General features: G+C 33.4%; 1 protein-coding gene across 1 annotated transcript in view; it reads left to right on the plus strand.

Annotated features, from left to right (window-relative positions):
* The first annotated feature begins 462 nt into the window (after positions 1-462).
* Positions 463-21,092, plus strand: part of GALNT13 (polypeptide N-acetylgalactosaminyltransferase 13) — a 213,279-nt gene continuing 192,649 nt past the window's right edge. The window contains exons 1-3 of the mRNA XM_017853575.1: positions 463-670; positions 3,590-3,760; positions 16,963-17,080. Coding sequence (XP_017709064.1) covers positions 528-670; positions 3,590-3,760; positions 16,963-17,080 — 432 coding nt within the window. The 5' untranslated portion in view covers positions 463-527. The remainder of the gene's footprint in view (positions 671-3,589; positions 3,761-16,962; positions 17,081-21,092) is intronic.

The following is a 21,092-nucleotide window of genomic DNA, read 5'->3' on the forward strand; positions in this document are numbered from 1 at the left end:
TTTTTTTTTTTTTTTTTTTTTGTATTAGAAAGCTTTGTTATAGCCAAAAAGATAACTAGGCAATTATCTATATTTGCATTATAACTTTACTAGCCCTGCCACAGCCTATCAAATTCTCATCAATAACCTCATTAATGCCAACTCTAGAAGCAAATAACTAATTCTTTCACTTTCTCTCATGATTCTATATGGTTCTTACTAACCTAAAAATTCAGCCAAAATGACTTTCAAAAATATATCTTTTTTTCAACTCAATTGATTATATTATTGAGTATTCATATGGTTTTATGGATACACGACATTAATTAACTAGTGAAATCTCTATTATTTTATATCTAAGGCAAATAATACTGATAGGAGTTGGCCACCATTTCTGTGTGTTGAATTTCCATCTTGGTAGTATCTCTGCTGTTTCTTAAAACAGTTTCAAAAATGTTTCTTATAAATTCTTTTACATGTTACAGATTTTCTCAAGTTGACATTAGAGAATTACGTGAAAATTTAGAAGTGCCAGTAAAATTATTAGGATGGAAGAACGCTCTGGGTTAATACGTGCCCGTCTTCGAGGAGCAGCCGCTTCAAAAGGGCAGGTCATAACTTTTCTTGATGCACACTGTGAATGCACGTTAGGATGGCTGGAGCCTTTGCTGGCAAGAATAAAGGAAGACAGGTAAGAATTTATGTGTTATGTCTCCCTGGGTTATGACTGAACCTCTTAGGACAGTTCCAGATGTCCATCAGAATTTGTCTTCCAAGTTCCTATTTTTAGAAGGCTTATTTTATAGCTTTTCTTAAAAGCAGGTTTTCCCACTTGCTTGGTAAATAAGACTGCTGTATTCATGCTGGACATAGATAGTTGATTAAGAAATAGTGAAACAATTCAAGTTATAAAAAACATGTTAAATTACTTTTTAGGTGAAGGAATTAAATATAATCTAAAATAGTATAATTGTGTTACAAAGCACATTTTCAAAGCACCTTTTCGTGTTCTCACAACTACCCTGTGAGGTAAGTACTGTAGATATTCTTATCTATAACTCATAATGGGGAGGAACTAAGAAACTACATCTAACTTGCTCCAGTCAATGGAAGTGCTGGGAACAATTCAGCTCTTTCCAGTTCTCTGCCAGTGTTCTCTAAACTACACCAGCACCCTTAGTCAGTCTAGTTCAAATTCACCTGGAATGTCTTAAAAATGCACACACATACATGCACACACACAGCACTGAAAAAAAATTATAATTAAAAAAAGGAAACATGAGAGCACAGCTATAAGAATATGTTTAATTATTTCAACAATATTGTCACCTTATACATACACATTTTGAAATCTGGAAAATTGAATAAATAGCACTTTATAGAAATTAAGAATCCTTATACATACCTGCAATTCCTTCTGTTGTTGATGAAGTACAAGTGTTTTTTTGCAATTATTTATAAACACTGGTGATAAGAGAGTATAATTTCTAAATACCTAATGAAGATAACTAACACTGAATGCTATCTGATACAATAACAACACATTACATAACACCTTATTTGCATAGTCATTTCGTCTATAGTAGAAAAGTCCTTCTAGAATTGACGTTTTTAATTAGACACTCAAGATAGGAACTACTTAGTATGAGCTAGTCCAGCCACATCACTTAAACAGCAGGATTTGGTACTTGCCAGAAAGATGGATGGAAGCTGTCAGTAAAATGAAGCACAACAGTTGAAGAAAGCGGTAGGAACCTTTTAGTCCATAGAGTGTTGTACATGGCTAATAACATTTTTCCACTCTGTGTATTGTGCAGTACCCACAGGACAATTTAAGACTGGCAAAGTGAAATGAACTTAAAAATGAATTTCCTGGCAAATTTTGGTATATTATGCTGTTTTTTTTTACACACGTGTTTTATATTCAACTCAATGCGCTTTTAATATTTCAATACGGTTATGCATAGGCTATTTATTTTTTTGATCTAACAACATAATTACACTGTATTTGCGTATGATGAACCCTATTATCTTGTCCTGATTATAAATTTTAAAACTACCATAAATAGATAGTCTGTTCAAGGTTTTTAGACCTAATTTCTTCTCCTCACAAGTTAGATCATTAAATCTAATAAAGGAAGTGAGAAAATACTGATTTTCTGGAGTCCAGAGTCACCAAGAAGCTTTCCAAAGGCTACAGGAGTCTTGTTGATTGCAGATAAGTTGAAGCTCTGGTCAATTTTGTGGAATATAAGACCTCAATTGAAAATGAGTATTGGTGAAACTGGTGTTACAAAACAAGTAAATAATGGACATTTATGTGCTTTTCATATCTGGAGATGATTCAGAAGCCTATTTGTATATTTACCTTCTACCAAATATGAAAAACCAACTCTGGTCTTCAGAATTAGCTACAACCAGTATAATTTGAGTAGGACTGAATGTTTACTTGTGGAAATCACAGAAGTTTGATCCCATAATAAAATAAATGAACAGGGGTTAGATCAAGAATTAGAGAAGGCACAACATGGATTAAAAGTGTACCTAATGATTTTCCCAAATGAAATTTTCTACCATAGAAAGCTACCATTAAGAACACCAACCTTTTGGCTCTTACTTTAAGAAAAATGGGATAGGCCAGGTGCGGTGGCTCGCATCTGTAATCCCAGCATTTGGGACGCCAAGGCGGGTGGATCACCTGAGGTCAGGAGTTCGAGACCAACCTGGCCAACATGGTGAAACTCCGTCTCTACTAAAAGTATGAAAATTAGCCAGGTGTGATAGCAGGCGCCTCGGGAGGCTGAGGCAGGAGAATCGCTTGAACCTGGGAGGCAGAGTTTGCACTGAGCTGACATCTCCGCACTGCACTCCAGACTGGGTGACAGGGCAAGGCTCTGTCTCAAAAAGAAAAACAAAAAAAAGGATAAAACACCAGAGATTGAAGTTGCTTATCTTTCCCTATCTTAAGCTATCGTCTAGATTATAAATGTAAACTCTCAATTTGAGGACATTTTACTCAGAAATTGTCATGACCCTATCATTTTTCTTAGGAATCATTTACTTATACTGACAGATTATGATTTTATTGTTGCTGTTTGTTGATTTTTGTTTGTTTTTCCTAGTAGGTGTTTTCTCCATGAAGATGTCCTCAGAACTCTCTAAACTAACACACCCTACTTGAAATGCAAACTACCAGATCTAATTTGCCGTCATCCCTTCCTCCCTCCCTGAATGCTATTGCGTTTCAATGGGTTATAGCTAAAATGATACCTAATCTCAAAGCAGCTCTACTAATCATGCTGTGGGTGGAGGTTTGATGAAAAGTAGACCCTGCTCATCTTGCTAAGTTAGTGCTTAGAATGCATTTGGAAATAGACTTGAAGGTCAATTAGGGTATTTGATTAGATTTCAAATGATAGCACAAAGTAAACTGTAAGGAATATATGTTCAAAGGAAATAATTCCATGGACTAATAGGATAAAATGAAGCTAAGGAATATTAAAGTAACAAAATAATTACATTTCATCATATCAACTATAATCAGTTTGGAGAAGATAATGTAACATTTTAATTATCATGTGTCTATAAATTGGTTTTAATTTTTCTGCAGGAAAACGGTTGTCTGCCCTATCATTGATGTGATTAGTGATGATACTTTTGAATATATGGCTGGGTCAGACATGACTTATGGGGGTTTTAACTGGAAACTGAATTTCCGCTGGTATCCTGTTCCCCAAAGAGAAATGGACAGGAGGAAAGGAGACAGAACATTACCTGTCAGGTATGTATATCATCTCTCTTGAAGATTATGTATATTCCCATAAAAATTAAGGAATATTATAAATTTCTGTTCTAATGTTTAATTATTTAATCGTATCCTTATTATTCAATATACATATACATTATGACCCTTTACATAATCATATAAGGATCAATGACGATATTAAATCTAATTTAAATTAGTATAAGCAAACTTAAGTATTGGCAAAAATGCTAAATATCTTTTGAAGGTTTATGCATTCTTATATTCAAAATATATTTACTGTGAATTTTCTGTGTGATAGAAATGTGCTAGCCTTGACATTTCAAGTAGATGTATGTCTTACCTTAAAGTATATGGCTTACAATAGAAATGTTCTCAAAACTGAAATAGCCAAAAATGTTTTGCTAAATATTCTAAATATATCACCTTTAAACAGCTATCTTCCTTATAGATTCCATGGGTCCATTTGGAAAATGTTAATGTATTCAAAATTTCAAAGGGTTTAGTGCCCCAAATTACTTCAAATACTACTTAAGTTGAAATATTGATTAGTGAAATATGGGCTTACTTGTAATAAAAAATATCATATACATCTTGAATTGTCTGTATAAGCATTACCCACTTTATTAGCACAGAAGTATCATCTTCGTACTTAAACACATTGTGGACCTCTTACCTGAAACTAAAATTGATTTCCTGAAAATACTTGGGGAAGTATTCACTAGTTTAGTTCTTTAAAGATGAATTTGGCAAATCATCCTTCCTTTGGAATGTGAGAGAAATACCCTGACATTCTAAAACCATACACTTTAAGTCCTCACTTAGCATTGTAAATGGGTTCTTGGAAACTGCAACTTTAACCAAAATAACAAAAAACACTGTCATCAATTTTATAATGGAGGAACATTGAATTAAAGGATGTTACTTGAGGACCTTTTGTTTGTCATTTCACTTAAAGTCACAATAGCATTAAGTGAAGATTTACTGTATGTAAAATCCATGATCTGAACAAGAATGCCTGGTAACCTACTGAAGGGATGACTTATCTATTGTCACCTACTTAATTATATAATGAATTAATTAAAATTAAACTCTAAAAATTGGCTAATGGAAGAGAGTGGCTAAAGTTGTTTGTTACTGAACAATTAAATATTAGAGATGTTAACTTCTAAAGGAGCTCTATTACATCAAAGAGAAAAATAAAATGTGACTTCTAACATTTGTATAAAGTCATGTAAGTTATCATGTCAATATTTAAAATGTAACTTAGTAGTCTTAAGTCTTGTATGATCTTCAAATTCACCAAGTCTTATTGATACTTAACCTTTAACAAACTGGGAAAATATAGTGGCTCATGTTACCATCGTTTATTAGATATTCTGTTTTCCCAAATTGTTTTCATTTAGTGTTAGCTGATATTTAAACTTTAGATCCCATGTGAAAACTATCAGAATGCTACACTTACATATAGATAATGTTTTTATTCATTTGAAAATGCTGTTTATAAGAAGGCATGTTTATACTCATTTAAAAAAACACATTGGCAAAAGACATGCTTTATTTATGTTCTCACAGAGTCAAACAGAAGATAACTAAGAGGTAGCCAACATTCATAGTAAGAAATTACTGATCTCATTCATAAAATAAAGATCTATGTAGAAATCAATCATTATTACTCATCTTTCATTAACTAAAACAAAAGCTGAATCATCTAACTTGCTATATTTTAAACATAATTTATGTGGTTGTATTACAGTAGCATGAGAACTGATAAAATCTCAGTATATTTTGTTTGCTTCAGTAACTGCACATCATTTTATTTTCTAACACGCTGAGGAAGCTGAAGCAAGAGAAACAGAAACCTCAGTCTTTGCTGAAGTTTCTAGCTTTTTGTGGCAAAAGGTTAATTAATTCATGGGCTCGGTTGTAACAGCCTGCAGGTAATTTTCATCAGCATAGCTCTGATGTGAACCTTCCTTCTACTTGTAATCTATTGCTTGAAGCTGTGATCATTTTGCTCACAGTCATACAAACAGATAAATCATTCTAGATGTTGAAGACAATTTTTTTCCTACTTGATTAACAGAATTCTGAATAGCTAAAGTGAAAATGAAACTGAAATTTTAGTTTTCTTAGTGGTATGCTTTATTTAAAATGTCAGTGATGACAGAACTTTGTAGTCACCATAATTGGCTAGTTATCATTTAGAAATACAATCATGCAACTGCTTATGTTGAAAGCCAAGTTGAACTTGTGACCTAAATCGGTTATACTACATCTAAAGTAAAGCTTAACGTGGTGGTTCTTATTTTTCTGTTGCCAACTTCTGGGCTTTGGTATTTTCATTTTCATAATAAATGGAGTTTGTGAAATATTTGTTAATGTTCATATTATAACTATGGAATGATATACATAATTGTGAATATATCATTTTCTGTAATCAGTAAACTTTTCTTGACATTTAATAATCAAATTATATTACTTTTCAAGAATATTTCAATTATGTGTGCAACAAATAGTACCTTTTAAACTGGAGGTCATAAACTAGGAGCTTTTGTGCCAAATATTCTCTATAGAAGTGTTTTATTTGGCATACGTAGTGTTTTACATTTTCAAAAATTACCAACACTTTAAAATGAGATATTTTAAATAAAAATCTGTATTTCCATCTACTAATAAGTCAGAAGGTCTTACTACAATGGACCAGGATTCTTACCTGGCACCATCAGGTGGACTTTAGTAGAAACTGCCCATGTAGAAATGGCATGAAAACTTATCCCAATCTCCACAACTTCTTCTAATTATGTTCCTGACTCTGAGGCTGAGGGTCATTTGGTATTTGTCATCATTCTTGAAATTGAAGAAATATTTATCTGCACCTGTGTCTTGAGGAAAGGGGGAAAATATATTTATTGCAACAAATCCACTTTATATAATTATCTTTATTTGGCTATAATCTTTTAAAGTTTTGACGCTGGTCTTAGAGGCTACTGCCTGGGATATGGCTGAGTTTGAAACTCATCAAGCATATCACCCCTGTATAACTATGCATATACATTACCTAATGGAATAGGCAGCTAGTAGTAAAGTAACCTGATAATGCAAATAATACTCTAGATCATTTAATTAATTTGGGGATGAGTTATGCATTTTTTCCTAACACATGTAAATGGGAGGTGATTTGGTTTAGGCTATTGAAATAAGTTTGATTCCATACAAAAACAAACATACAAACTGTTCTATTTGTATTCCATGCGTACACACTGTTAGGCACTGTGCTAAGTTCTGCACATACAAACATGGATAAGGCAACCTATGCTGTCAAGTTGCTCACTGTCTGGCACTGGCCACAGGTATGCTGGATGAGGGAAAGAGTCTAGTGTAAATGGTCCAAGTATGGATGTACAGGAATAATTATGTCTACTACTAAAGTGGTGTGAACCTCTAGAAATGAGCCTGGCTTAAGTCTTATTGATTGCTTTAGTCTCTTAATTATGCCCTGTAAGTGAACCTCAAATAATTATAAAGATATTCATTTCCACTTTAATTTCACCCTGATTAAAATAGATTTTTTAAATTAAAAACCTACCGGTAATTTCCAAGTGAATTTACCTTTTTTTTACCCTTCACATCTTACCTTATGGACTTTTTTACATTTAATCATCATTAATATTTTTAATATAACTGCCTTCATTTTTACTTCGAGTGCCATGTTGAGTATATTTCTAAAGTAAAACAAAAGAGTTTTAGATGTTCTTTTAATTCTGATATAGTAGTAAATCAAATGTAAATGTTATTGGTTTTTATTTCAGACCTATTATACCTAATATTATATTCCTTTTGTTAGCATTCACTTTATTTCATGCATTTATTTTCACTCAATTAGAATTAGGAGTTTATGAAGATCAAATAAATCAAGTAACATCATTAGTATCTCTGAATATAATTGTGAAAAACTCATGGAATGTTCACATATATTATCTCCTCTGTCATTCTAGTGTGATCATATAAGAAGCATTGAAGCTAGCCTTGGAGGATCTGGTTTTATTTCAAGCTCTTCCAATTAAGAAATTACCTAGTCTTCACAACTATAAAATGGAAAATTATTCTCCCTACTTTGCTTAACTCATGAAGTGCTATAAAATATTGAAATGAGCAATGTCCTTGATATGAATTAGATTTTAAATTTATATCTGATAATGTAACATATATATATTGCAAAATAAATGTGACAAGTACCTAAAAGGATAAAGAAGCAGAACACCAATGAGCCACCTCTTTTAGAATTTGGTTGTATTTTCTTCGAAGGCTTTTCTATTCAATTTTTCTACAATGTAAAAGTTGATATATCATCAATATTTTTCTATGCCATTAATTTTTTCCCCACATAGGTTTTAATGGCTGCTAATGTCTCAATTACTTATGATGTTTCCCTATATTTTTGTTGACTAAAGTTCATCAAGAGTTTGTTTGCACTTTATTTTTTTTACCAATTATTTCTTCTTCACCTAGTTTTTGCATACAAAGTGATTGCTTTAGAATTATGCATTTGAACATGAAATTTATTTTAATATTCTCGATACCTTCTGCCAATTTAATTCCTTCCCAAAAAATTATCACTGAATCAATTTATAATTTAACTAGTAAGTATAATAAATTAAAAACACAAATGTTACTCTTTAAAATCTTACACAAATATAAGATGAAGTTTCTTATGTTTAATAGTAATATAAAATTTACTTCTTAATTTTTATCAGATTGTATTACACTTTTCTCAATCCAACCATAATATACGTTTGAATTGGGGGAAAGAAACAGAAATAGATACCACAAAAGCCTTTAAAACACTTCTATAAAATGAAAGATACGAAAACAACAGCACAGGGAAAGGTCAACATTGTCAGCAGAACAAAGACTGAAAGAAAGAACTAACTTTGGAATGCTCAACTAGTAACGCTCTTGCTTACTCCTGTTAAAATCTATTGCATGTTGATTGAGAGAAGTAAAAAATTCTCTCCTCAAATAAAAATATTTGAATCTATATTCTATGAAAAAGAAGAGTACTTTTATATTATATTACTTTCTAATAGCCTAGGGGATAATTTGCAAGACTTTCTTAGCAACATGTTGGGATAAGAAAACTAGGGTAATAGAGTGGTAAGTTAAATATTACATTTATATACTGAATAATTTTATCACGTTAACCAAAATATTTTATGACATCTGATCCCAGCTGGCCCCATTGTTTATTTTGATCCCTCGTGAGCATGAAATGAAAGTAAAATGAAAGATTAAAATTTGCACCAATTGCTGTACATCGTTGTGGAAGCTTAGGGTTTTATCAGGTCCTAGGAATTATTAAAAAGGACTTAGGGGAAAAAAATAACTACTCCTTTATTGGAAATATAGATTAAAGCAGGCACAGGTTAAAGTATTTGATTCCCATGCTTATTGGTAAGTGGGTTCTTTGGCAGCAAAACAAATCATTTGCCCATACTAAGCAGAACATTATATTTTTCTTATTCCTTAAAAATAACACAAATTGTTTGTGTTCCATAGACTCTGCAGGATTTTAGTAAGCTTCCATGTCCAGAACCTAAGCCAGAATAAACTCTTAAAGTAAGTTTCTTCTCTACAGAAAACCACATCTTCATACCCAAACATAGGTTCAGATGATTGTAATAGTGTGTGGTATCCACCAAACTTCCCATTTTAGCTGTAAAACTTTAATTACATTCAGCATTTAATTATTCATCACTCTGATAGAAGAGCATTTGTGCCTCTGCTTCCTTTCTCTTTCCTCTGCTTTCTATTTTGGTTATACTGCATAGAATATGCAATAAAGAAGAGAAACTCTTAGCATTTCATTTCCTTTAGGTTCCTAAACCTGCAAAATGGTTAACCCAATAAAGCCATTCGGTTTTATAGTTAAAAAAAAAATCAGACGTATGTGAAGATTTCAGCTATTCATGCTCATATTTGTAAATGTAAAAAAAAAAAAAAAAACCTCATTTTTATTACTTATCTTTATTAATTTTGTAATCTATGGAAAATGTAATTAACACAGATCTAAATACTAACAGTGTAGATATTGTGTTATTTGAACATATAAATAATAGCCTAGAACGCACCTGTAGTCTCTCAAACATTCTTAGGAGTTTTTCTCCAAGGCCCTTGATTATTTGCAAGTAAGATTAAACAGAATCCTGATGTATCAAAAGAAAAAAATAGAAGGAATGATGTTTCAAAACTTTAAGAGAAATTGTTTCTGAAGGGCATGTCCAAAAATTCACGGGAAAACATGGTACATAAACATGGAGCCTGAAATCAGGAAAAATGTATTATTTTATGTTGTTGTTGTTGTTGTTGTTGTTTTGAGATGGAGTCTCGCTCTGTCCCCCAGGCTGGAGTGCAGTGGCGCGACCTCGGCTCACTGCAAACTCCGCCTCCCGGGTTCCCACCATTCTCCTGCCTCAGCCTCCGGAGTTGCTGGTACCACAGGCGCCCGCCACCATGCCAGACTAATTTTTTGTATTTTTAATACAGACGGGGTTTCACCATGTTAGCTAGGATGGTCTTGATCTCCTGACCTCGTGATCCGCCCGCCTCGGCCTCTCAAAGTGCTGGGATTACAGGCGTGAGCTACCCTACCCAGCCAGGAAAAATGTATTTCTAGTTACCCCAAATCTTTTGCTGTATAAGGTATATGGATGAATGGAAAGATGATAGATAGATAGATAGATAGATAGATAGATAGATAGATAGACAGACAGATAGATAGTTAGATAGATAGGAAAGAAAATAAAAGAAAGATGACTTTTTTATCCATGCTACCAATTAGTTAGGGGTCCTTGAACAAGTCACTTAAACACATTGCAACTACATTTTTTGACCAAAACTGTAGGGATTTTAGAGCTCTGAAATATTACATATCTGAAAATTATTTGGACCCGGAAAACAATAAAAATGAAGCAACTTATAATCTTGGTAAACAGAGATGTTTCCCCTGTTTTTATAGATAATATCTAAAATGTATACTATAAGCTTTGTGCTGGTATTGTTTCAAGAGTGTTACATATATCTAGCTATGAAATCCAGACTTCTAACAACTAAATTTGGCTGCCTCTTGGGGTCTCCTTCCCTCTATACAGGGTGATTATCCCAGCGTGAAATACAGGATATATTGTCTTCTTGATGAAAATGCAGACATTACATTTTAGCATTACTGAATAATTAAATGTATTCTGTCACAATTTCTATTGATTTGCCAACTTCTGGTGAAAAACTCCAGCATTTTTTCATGTCAAATGCATACTTTTTTGAGACCTTTACTATTTTACATAGTTACAAATCTTCATATCTTAAATTCTAAAATACTATCAGAAACTGGGCACTGTGGCATGCACCTGTCATCCTATCTGAGACAGGAAGATTGCTGGAGGTCAAGAGTTCAAGATTATTCTGGGCAATATAGTGAGACCCAGTCTCAAAGTATAACTAAGTACATAAATAAATAAAATGCTATCAAACTCAACCCCTAAAACTCCTATTAAATGATAGAGCCTTTGAAAATCTTGGAATTAGTGAAGTCATCTTTGTTACTCATCAATTTCGCAGGTGCGAGCAAAGAACATTTTTGGAATTTCAGAAATAAAATTGCAGATAATTTTAACTTTCAAATAGATTGTTCTGTGGCTATAGGGATACATTACTCATTTGTTTATTTATTCAGTAAATATCCATCAATAGTCTCATACTATTATTATTGTGTTATTTATTTATTATTATTATATATTTTTTGAGACAGAGTCTCCCTCTGTCACCCAGGCTGGAGTGCAGTGGCGCAATCTCGGCTCACTGCAAGCTCTGCCTCCCGGGTTCAAGCTGTTCTCCTGCCTCAGCCTCCCGAGTAGCCGGGACTACAGTCATCAGCCACCAGGTCCGGCTAATTTTTTTTTTTTTTTTTGGTATTTTTTAGTAGAGATGGAGTTTCACCGTGTTAGCAAGGATGGTGTTGATCTCCTGACCTCATAATCCACCTGCCTTGGCCTCCCAAAGTGCTGGGATTCCAGGCGTGAGCCACCGCGCCTGGCAAATAGTCTAATACTATTAAACTAATGTATTGGATATGCTTATAGAAGTGGAGAAATGTACACAGAATTAAATATAATACTATATACAATAAGAATTGGCCGGTTCCTTGAGATAGACAGTGATAAGGGCTTATAGAAGAAAGTGGAAGGAGAAGAATATGTCTTGACTGAGGGAGCGGGGGGCAGGGGCAGTGTTGTTGAAGGTAGGCTGCCTAGAGTGTATAACATTTGTATTAGCCTAAGAATAATCAAGTTTGAACATACAAGGGGAGTTTTCAAAGAAAAATCCAGGTGACCAATGGATGTGAACAAATATACCGAGGTACAAAAACGTAAAGCAGTTACCAGTAACAGCTAAACAGTTTACATGCAGGCAAATAGTTAAAAGGGATTGGGAGGAGCTCATTGGGTAGTGCTAGATTAATGATGCCAGGATAAGAAGCTAGAATTTATTTCCTTAACATAGATTTTGAACATCTGGTTAACATTTTAGAGGAGCATTGATTTAGAGAAATTATTCTGGCTATGATTTTTAGGACAAATTTCAGAAGCAGAAGAATCTAGAGGCATCCAGATCCTCTCAGCATCTAAGCATCTTAGCATCTAAGAGGACCCCATTATTAGCAAACATAGAAGATAAAAGTAGTCACTATGATAACAGAGATGACTCAAAATACTTCAGAAGAAAAGAAGTCTTTCGGAAATAATTGAATTAGGCGCAAAAAATGTGGTTTTTCATTTTATATTAAGAGACTGGAAAGAAATACAAGACATTAAAAGAGAAGCAGATGAGTAGCAAATTTTCAGGTCTATGATATATACACTGAACAGAGTCAATGGAGTTTTTTGAAGGAATCATCTAGTGAGTAACTGCAAAAGCACAACTTATGCAGAGGAAACAAGTATGAAAGCACAGATTAAGAGTGAACCACACAGGTGACAGTGAAAGGTATGTGATGAGTGATCTGATCTTACCCAGACAAAGAGCATAGACAGAGAAAAGTGCCTCTGAGAGAACCTTGGGAGGACTACATTTCAGATGAGAGAAGAAATTATTAAATGCATATATCCACAAAATAATATTATGATGGTATATTGGACCCACCTGATAGATACGAAATTAAGAGCTTGTCCAAAGTCTGATAGGAAGGAAAAAGGAGAGGAAGGGAGTATCAATAAGAATCATAAAATTAACAGTCAAATTAGTAGAAGGGAAACCTCTACAGAACAACGCAATGGGAACTAGAAATGAAAATAATTTCAAGCAGGAAGGCTGATGAATTGTACTGTATACTTTCAGAAGAAAAAGTTAAAGACAGGTTATTGGAGTTCAGAATCAATGGGGACCTTTCAGAAAGAAGTTATTGTAGAGGTGGGAGCAGGATCTAGCTTTTAGTTAGAAGGTCAAAAGTTGTTAAGGGAGTGTGTAGAAATTATCCTTTCAAGAAGGTTACCAGTGAAGGGAATAGAAAATATATGTCCCTAGTTTGAAAGAGTAGTAAGGTGGAATGAAAATGTTTTTTGGTTTAGGATAGAACTTAATTCAGCAGGCTTGTAAGCTCAAGGGAACAATCTAGAAATCAAAGGCATAAAACATAAATGTTAATAGTCAATGAGCAAGGGCCTGAAAGAGCAGTCAGGAGAGAGTCTGTTGAGGCTACAAGCATGAATGCTAGCCGACAAGGAGAGGAAAGGAGGTATTCTTTTCCATGAGACAAGAGGAGAGAGGAGGCTATGAGGAAGACACATTTTTAAACACATTGAGCTAGAGATTGAAGGAGTTTAGATTTCATGATTGAAAGAGTTTGGATTTCCTGCATTTCCTTCATCCCCAGGTTGTTGAGAAGAGTCCAAAACTTTTGGAAAAGACTCAGGCCAAGTGTGGTGACTAACACCTGTAATCCCAGCACTTTGAGAGGCCAAGGTGGGCAGGTCATTTGAGCCCAAGAGTTCAAGAACAGCCTGAGCAACACAGCAAAACTCAGTCTCTACAAAAAATACAAAAAGATAGCTCAGTGTGGTGGTGCATGCCTGTAGTCCCAGCTACTCTGGAGGCTGAGGTTGGAGAATCACCTGAGCCTGGGAAGTCGAGGCTGCACCACTCACTCTAGCCTGGGTGTCAGAGTGAGACCCTGTCTCAAAAAAAAAAAAAAAAAAAAAAAACTCAGTTAAAAATAAGACAGGTAAACAAATAAACATAGATAGCAGGATTGTTAGCAGTTTGTGAATTAAGCAGAGAATCAATAATGTGGACTTGTCCTATAACCAGTTAACCACATCTTATTACTTTTCCAGTGTCTTAATAGCAGAAGTAAATGAAGTGAAAGGTAAATTCACCCAAGCACCAAAATTAAAAGAAAAAAAAAAAAAGAGAGATAATTGGAAACTGCAGAAAAGCAAGCACAGAGAACCAAGATTCCTAAGCTAGTGTTTTGCTGACATGGCAGAGCCTTGGAAATGGGTTGGGAGAAGGGAAGAAGAAATTCCTGAAAGTTGTTATTAATGTGAGACTAGTGCTTAACTAAGGAACCATAATCACCGATGAAGAATAAAATGACTTCTTATGAAAACAGGAGGAGTTAAAGAGTAAGAAATTAATGCTCTGAGGCAGATTTCAGTCAGTATCTTGGATATGAGGTAGTTCCAAATGGTTTTGAAACCTAAAGTGAGGGTATATATAGACAGAGGAGCCCAAGTTAAGTGAAGGACAGCAAGGATTTTGCTTAAATGATTAACATCAATAACAACAACAAAGATGAATTACCTACCCTGTTGATTAGGTGTTGGGAACTGTGTTAAGTGCTTTACTTCTGTTAACTCAGTTCATCTTTCCTACTTACCATGTGTGGTAGGTAGTGTTCACAGTCATTGAGCTGACTATTTCCCTCTTGTTCAATTGATTAAATTGGTTGTTTGGTTTGACATTGTATAGACACAACCTTGAAAAGCAAATAATTTCAGCGAATTAAACCATAATCAAGATTTTTCATTTTCTAGATGCTCTGAACACTTAAGGTTTACATAGGCATATATAAATATTTTATTAAGCATATTACAGGGCAGTTAACTTAGAACAGAAAGTGTTGTATAACATTGGCTATGGCTATAGGTATTAAATATTATAAGGCACAATCTCCTTTCTGAGAGAGCTAACTGATACTGCAAACCCAAAAATCTGTCCAGGAGTATCTGTCTTCAGAAAATACAGGAGTTTCTTGAAGAATTGTAATTTTATCTTATTATTTTATTATTTTCAAGCATAAGTAAAATTATTTGAGTCATTCTCAATAGTATAAAATAAACTATTAAGCATAGTTTATTTTTAGCCACTTACACATTTATCACATATAAGAATTATGACCAACTGTAAGATGAAATTCAATATATGTTATTTAAATCAAAATGTGCCAGTACTTTATCAGTAAGTAGATAAGTAGATAGGCACTCTGAACTGATCATTAAAAATGCATCACTTAACAATATTAAGCATTTGGTTGCATTATGATAGGATAATTGCAGCAATTTTGATTCCTAATTTTATCAAATAGACTCTCCAGCACTGTAATATCTTATATAGTTATTGCCATAGTGTTCCAAAACCCCCATCAGGTGAGAGTCATGGCTACTTCCTGATTACCATCTGCTTAGCTTTGTTAGTGTTTCTCATTATAACTCAGAAGGTCAATGATACTGTTCATGATAGGAACCCAGCAAGATGAAAAGTAATAAAATAGCTCTGAGACTAAGCAAGGCTCTGCTACTCCAACTGATGGACAGTTAATTACCTGAGCATAAAACAGTGAGAGCACTGGGAGAAACAGAGAACTCTGCAATATGGTAGATGTCCAAGTACAATATTATTTGGTGGTTTTTCAGTGAACAATTCTGTTTAATTAAAACATGAGCATAACCTTTGGCAGAGGAGAATATAATTTTGACAAAAGCAAAATATTTGGTTTTTAACAGCCTCACAGACTGCTTAGATGAGCATTCCAAATCTCAGTTTCTATAGCAGTTTCTCACCCTTGGCAGTGCATTAGAATTACATAGAAACTTTACATAATACCACCGTCAGGCCCCCACCCCCAGCCAATTAAATCTAAATCTGTAGAGGGTGGTACTTAAGCATGCCCATCTTTTTTTTAGAGGTGCCTCAGGTCCTGCTATTGTGCTTTGAAGGTTGCAAACCACTATATTACAACTAACGTTCAAAAGTCATCATTGCCAGTATGGATCTATTTTGTGAACAACTACAATATTCTTTTTAACTTTTAATATACACTGCTTATATATAGAAAGACTTGTGTAGTTCACTCATTAGCTATTGTCTTTAATTCATCTTTTAAATTGACAATTAACTAATCCTTTAAAAAATTCACATCTGACTTCTCAGCTCTTATAGAAGAATTAAGAACGTGAAACCAAAAGGCATTTATTCCTAGGAAAAGTTTTAGTAGAATCCCTTTGAAGTATCCTTTCAAACCTCTGAATAACAGAAATTCCATAAATCCTATGGGATTTATGTTTATCCATACAATTAGATGATTAATTCTATCATTTTAATTAGTAAAGAGAAGAATAAACAATTAGATGTAAAGCCCTTATGTTAAAAAATACCTTTGTAACTATCACTAGATACTTATTTTCTATAAACATTTTATAGAATTTATTTTTTTTTCATTTTAAATAGGCTATGGATCTCTTCAGGGTTAAACCATGTCCAAAGTTTTCTAGAGTTTACATAAAAATGATTTATATTGTGTGACCTAAGTTCACAACTGGTAGTTTCATGACCAGCTAACCACTTCAAGGACAGTGCAAAGGGCAGAAACTTCTCTTCACTATGATTTTCAGAGGGAATATAGAAGTCCCAGTCTTCCATGGCCAGTGTCACTTTCATGTATCTATTTGATCACTTGTAAGAAAACAAAACTAATTTGAATTTTACAGAAAATGTGAAAAAAATGCTATTTATTAATTTTAAAACTTCTTACACCTTGACTTTATGTTTCTAGTTTGAGATTTTTTTAATATTTAGAATGTCTCAAAAATATGTTCTACAGTCTCATTAAACTCCACACATTGTTTTCAAAAGATATTCTTTTCTTTTTGTTTTTTTTCAACTAGGACCCCTACTATGGCTGGTGGCCTATTTTCTATTGACAGAAACTACTTTGAAGAGATAGGAACTTACGATGCAGGAATGGATATCTGGGGTGGAGAGAATCTTGAAATGTCTTTTAGGGTAATTGCATTTTATTTTATTTTTTGACGCTGAACATACTATGCTGTAGCATGCACATACCAGACCCAGTAATTTACTGTCAAATCATTTTTGCTAAGTGATACAAATTACTGATCAATTGGTCATCTTAATACATATTTAGAAGATTTGACAGAGTCCTATTGCATGCAATATTTACTGTTAAATGGAAAATTATAGGTAATTTTGTTTTCAAAATAATGTTTTATTCACAGTAAAATACATTAGGACTTTCAATTGCTGAAATAAAGAAGGGTTTTATTTTTTAATAATGTGTTACTCTATAAAATCACTTTGTGTTTTTGAACTGAAACTTGGAAGTATTTATGTAATCTGAATTTGCAACTACTGCCTGAGATTGTTTTCAGAAAACTTTAAGAATGAACTGTGGTCAAAGGAATTTGGATAATTCTGCAAGTAGTATGACCATTTTCACTAACATTATTGTTGGATAAATCAGTTTGAATAAAGCAAATTCATTTAATAAATGACCTTCCAAGTAAATAAAAATTGAGGAGTAAGTCTTTACAAATATGTTATTAGGAAATGTTTCATAATAATTTAAATAATATTTAAATAATTTTTTATATTCAAAAAATTTAAAAATGAAGACATAAGTTTGCTTTCATGCTAAGAAATTGATAAGCACTAACATAGTGGTTTTGTTTTTTCAAATCACTGCTTTTTTTCTACCTAAAATTCAGTGTAAACTATTTGTGTGTGTTTTTTGTTGTTGTTGTTGTTTTTGTTTTATGAGACAGAGTCTCCGTCACCTAGGCCGGAGTGGTACAGTGGCGCAATCAGGACTCACTGCAGCCTAGACCTCCAGGGCTCAGGTGATCTCCCCACCTCAGCTGCCCTGGCTGGGACTACAGGTGCGCAACACTACTCCTAGCTAGTTTTTTCTTTCTTTTTTTTTTTTTTTTTCTATTTTTTGTAGAGACAGGGTTTTGCCATGTTGCCCAGCATGGTCTCAAATTCCTGGGCTCAAGCAATCCACCCCCCTCTGGCTCTCAAAGTGTTGGGATTACAGGCATGAGCCAGCACACCCAGCTTCAGTGTAAAATATACGAAACATTCCATCATTTTGCCCAAAATATTTGTACAATAAAATTATAAGAGTTTAGATATATTTATCTATGAAGTTTAAAATTTATGCCTTTTAATTTCTCATTTCAAAAGTAAAGTTTGTTTTCATTATCATAATATAAATATGTGTGATGTTGTGTAAGAAAATGTTAAAATTTGAGAATGAATTACCTTGAATTTCTCTACTGTAGAATTCACTGGATCTTGGATAAATTATTTTAAAATCAGTAAGATGGCCGAGTTATATTACTATTTTGCCTGTAAACTTTCCTTTTAGCCAGATGTCTGAAACAAACCTTAGTTAATGGAATTTTATTATTTTTGCATTTGCCTATCTGCTTATATTCTCATGAAACTTGCCAAACCAAACTCAGCACCACACTCAGGAATATCTTCTTGCCTTCAGGTCCATGGACAGTAAATCTTTGCGGAAATTTTGAAGACATTTGAGAATCCAAAATTATTACCTGGTATAGTTCTCACAGTGAAAGAAGTAAGAGGTGACAGAAAAAGAAAAGAAAATCAGTATATTCAAAAGTTTAAAAACAATTTGCTTCTATTCTTAGATGTAATAATGAAAGAATTTACTCATTCATTAACCGATATTCTTTGGGTGCTATGCTGGGTTATGTAAGAAATAAAATCAACACAGAAATATTGCTACTATATAGGATCCTCTTGCTACTTTTTCTCTTGTCTTCCTAAAATTCGAATTCACCTCTTTCCTCCCTACCTATTAAGCTTGATTTTCTGCCAATGGACTCCTTTTACTTTTATCACATATGTCCCAGATTGGAGGGATGCTCTTTATCTAACTGATTGAGAGTAGAATTCAGAAAGAATTTAGTGGAATAATATGATAAACGAGGAGGACCTGATCATTAAATGTAACAGAGGTATAAATGTATAAAAAGGAAGACTTGAGGATATGATAGGTGAGGCAGATACCAGGGGTACAGAAGGAATGCAGCTAGGGGCCATAAGAATAATCAAATCCCTCAAAAATGACACAGGAGGGTTTCTGTAATTGATTTTTGTGATTATTAAGAAATAAAATACGTATCAATGACTGTTTTAAAACAATATCAAGTGTTTTAAAATGTATTATCTTTAGTTTCCATATGACTTTAATAGAAACAAAAGATGTATTTTGCTTTTTATTAGACTCTTATGTTTTACTTTCTTCTCTGTGACATGAATATGTTTGCTTAATAGTTTGTGCTGTAGCTGAGGAAGACATTGAATAAGGAAAAATGCTAGAATAGCACATTAGCAAAAGATTGAGACCCCTCATCTCTCTTTAGACTAATTTCATGACTTGATGAAATGAGAATATGTTGAGCATTTATAATCAGAGGGTTTGAATCTAATATCCAGCTCAATCATTACACAACAAATATACATTGAGCAAGTTATACGTTTCCAGGGGATGAGGCAACAAAGATGAATAAAGCATGATGCTTTTTTGCTCTCAAAGAACTACATTCCTGTGACAGAGATGCATAGGTGTTATTGTCAAGAAAATGTGATAATTTTCTTTATAAATTTTTATGTGAGTTTTTTTGGTCTCTGTCATGTGAGTATAGGTGAACGTAAACTCAACTGTAAAAAGGTGATTACAATAATAGTGAAGTTATTGTGGTTTTGAAGCTGTGGTCTACATAGGTTCTAGTCTAAGTAAAAAAGATAGAAATATTTAGGGCTTGCAAAATGTTAAGATTCTGACTGACCCCAAGGGATTTTAAGCCAAACTAAAGGAATACATTGCAAAGATTTATTTGTAACATATCACTTGATCATTGTACTTAAAGACATTTGAAAATTTTATGAGAGCTGTAGATTTCCTAAGAAAGATGTTTCCAACCTTTTAAAGACGACAGATTTAAATACAGTTTCAAAGGGTTTAAAAATCTCTTGAAACCTTAGGAGAAAGATCCTCAGCATATCATAATAGTGACTATTAGTATTTATACTAGGTAATAAGTGGAATAGCTAAGGGTTGACCCACAGCATTCTGACACCAAGGACTGTGCTGTTAAATACTATACTCTTACCTCCTCATTAAAGTTCATCTCTCCATAACATAACAAACTTAACAGCTGATGGTATGATTAAGAGAAAGAAAGAAGCTAACATGCAAATACAAGCTTCCTCCACAATTCTGAGATGGTTCTCTCATCTATAATCTTATCTTCCTCTTATAGGCTATAGCCTCTAATGGAAGATGATACACATTCAATAGCAGTGAGAATATCAGGTATATCTACCAGAGAACAGGAGGTAGATCTTAATGCTTCTGAAAGTTGTTTCAAATATTTCTCCTTACTGCATTACACAACAATCACTGCAATAACATAAATTTTAACAGCACTGTCTAAACATAAGTGTTAATTAGTTATGTTTAGACAGTGTTATGTATGTGCTGGGGATACAGTAATGAACAGAACAGAGAAAACTTTGTGCTCTTATGGAACTTATATTTTAGAAAAAGAGACAGACAATAAACAAAATAAGTAAAATTTATTAAAATATCAATTATAAGTGTTAAAGAAAAATATGTAAGGAAGGTAAGATTATATGAAATGTTAGATTTTGGAGGATAGATAGGGGTTGAAATTTTAGACAGGAACTGAGAAATTGATACTGAAATAAAATAGTGATAAAATGAACCAAGAAAATTATGAATTATCATCAAAAAGTATCCTCTATATTTATTTAATAACCCTGTTTCAGGATAAGTATCAACCAACAAGGACACCAAAAGTCCTTGTCTTTTATAAGCAATATCATGGGGGGCAGCATTCCCAAGGGTACAGATCATTTTGCCCATTCTAAAATGAAGAAAACTGCTACTGTCCAATCAACTGAGAGCATGGGAAAAAATAAATAAAAGAGCTTGATGACA

Source organism: Rhinopithecus bieti, unplaced genomic scaffold (genome assembly GCF_001698545.2).
Source record: "Rhinopithecus bieti isolate Rb0 unplaced genomic scaffold, ASM169854v2 scaffold_36904, whole genome shotgun sequence".
NCBI classification, from domain to species: Eukaryota; Metazoa; Chordata; class Mammalia; order Primates; family Cercopithecidae; genus Rhinopithecus; species Rhinopithecus bieti.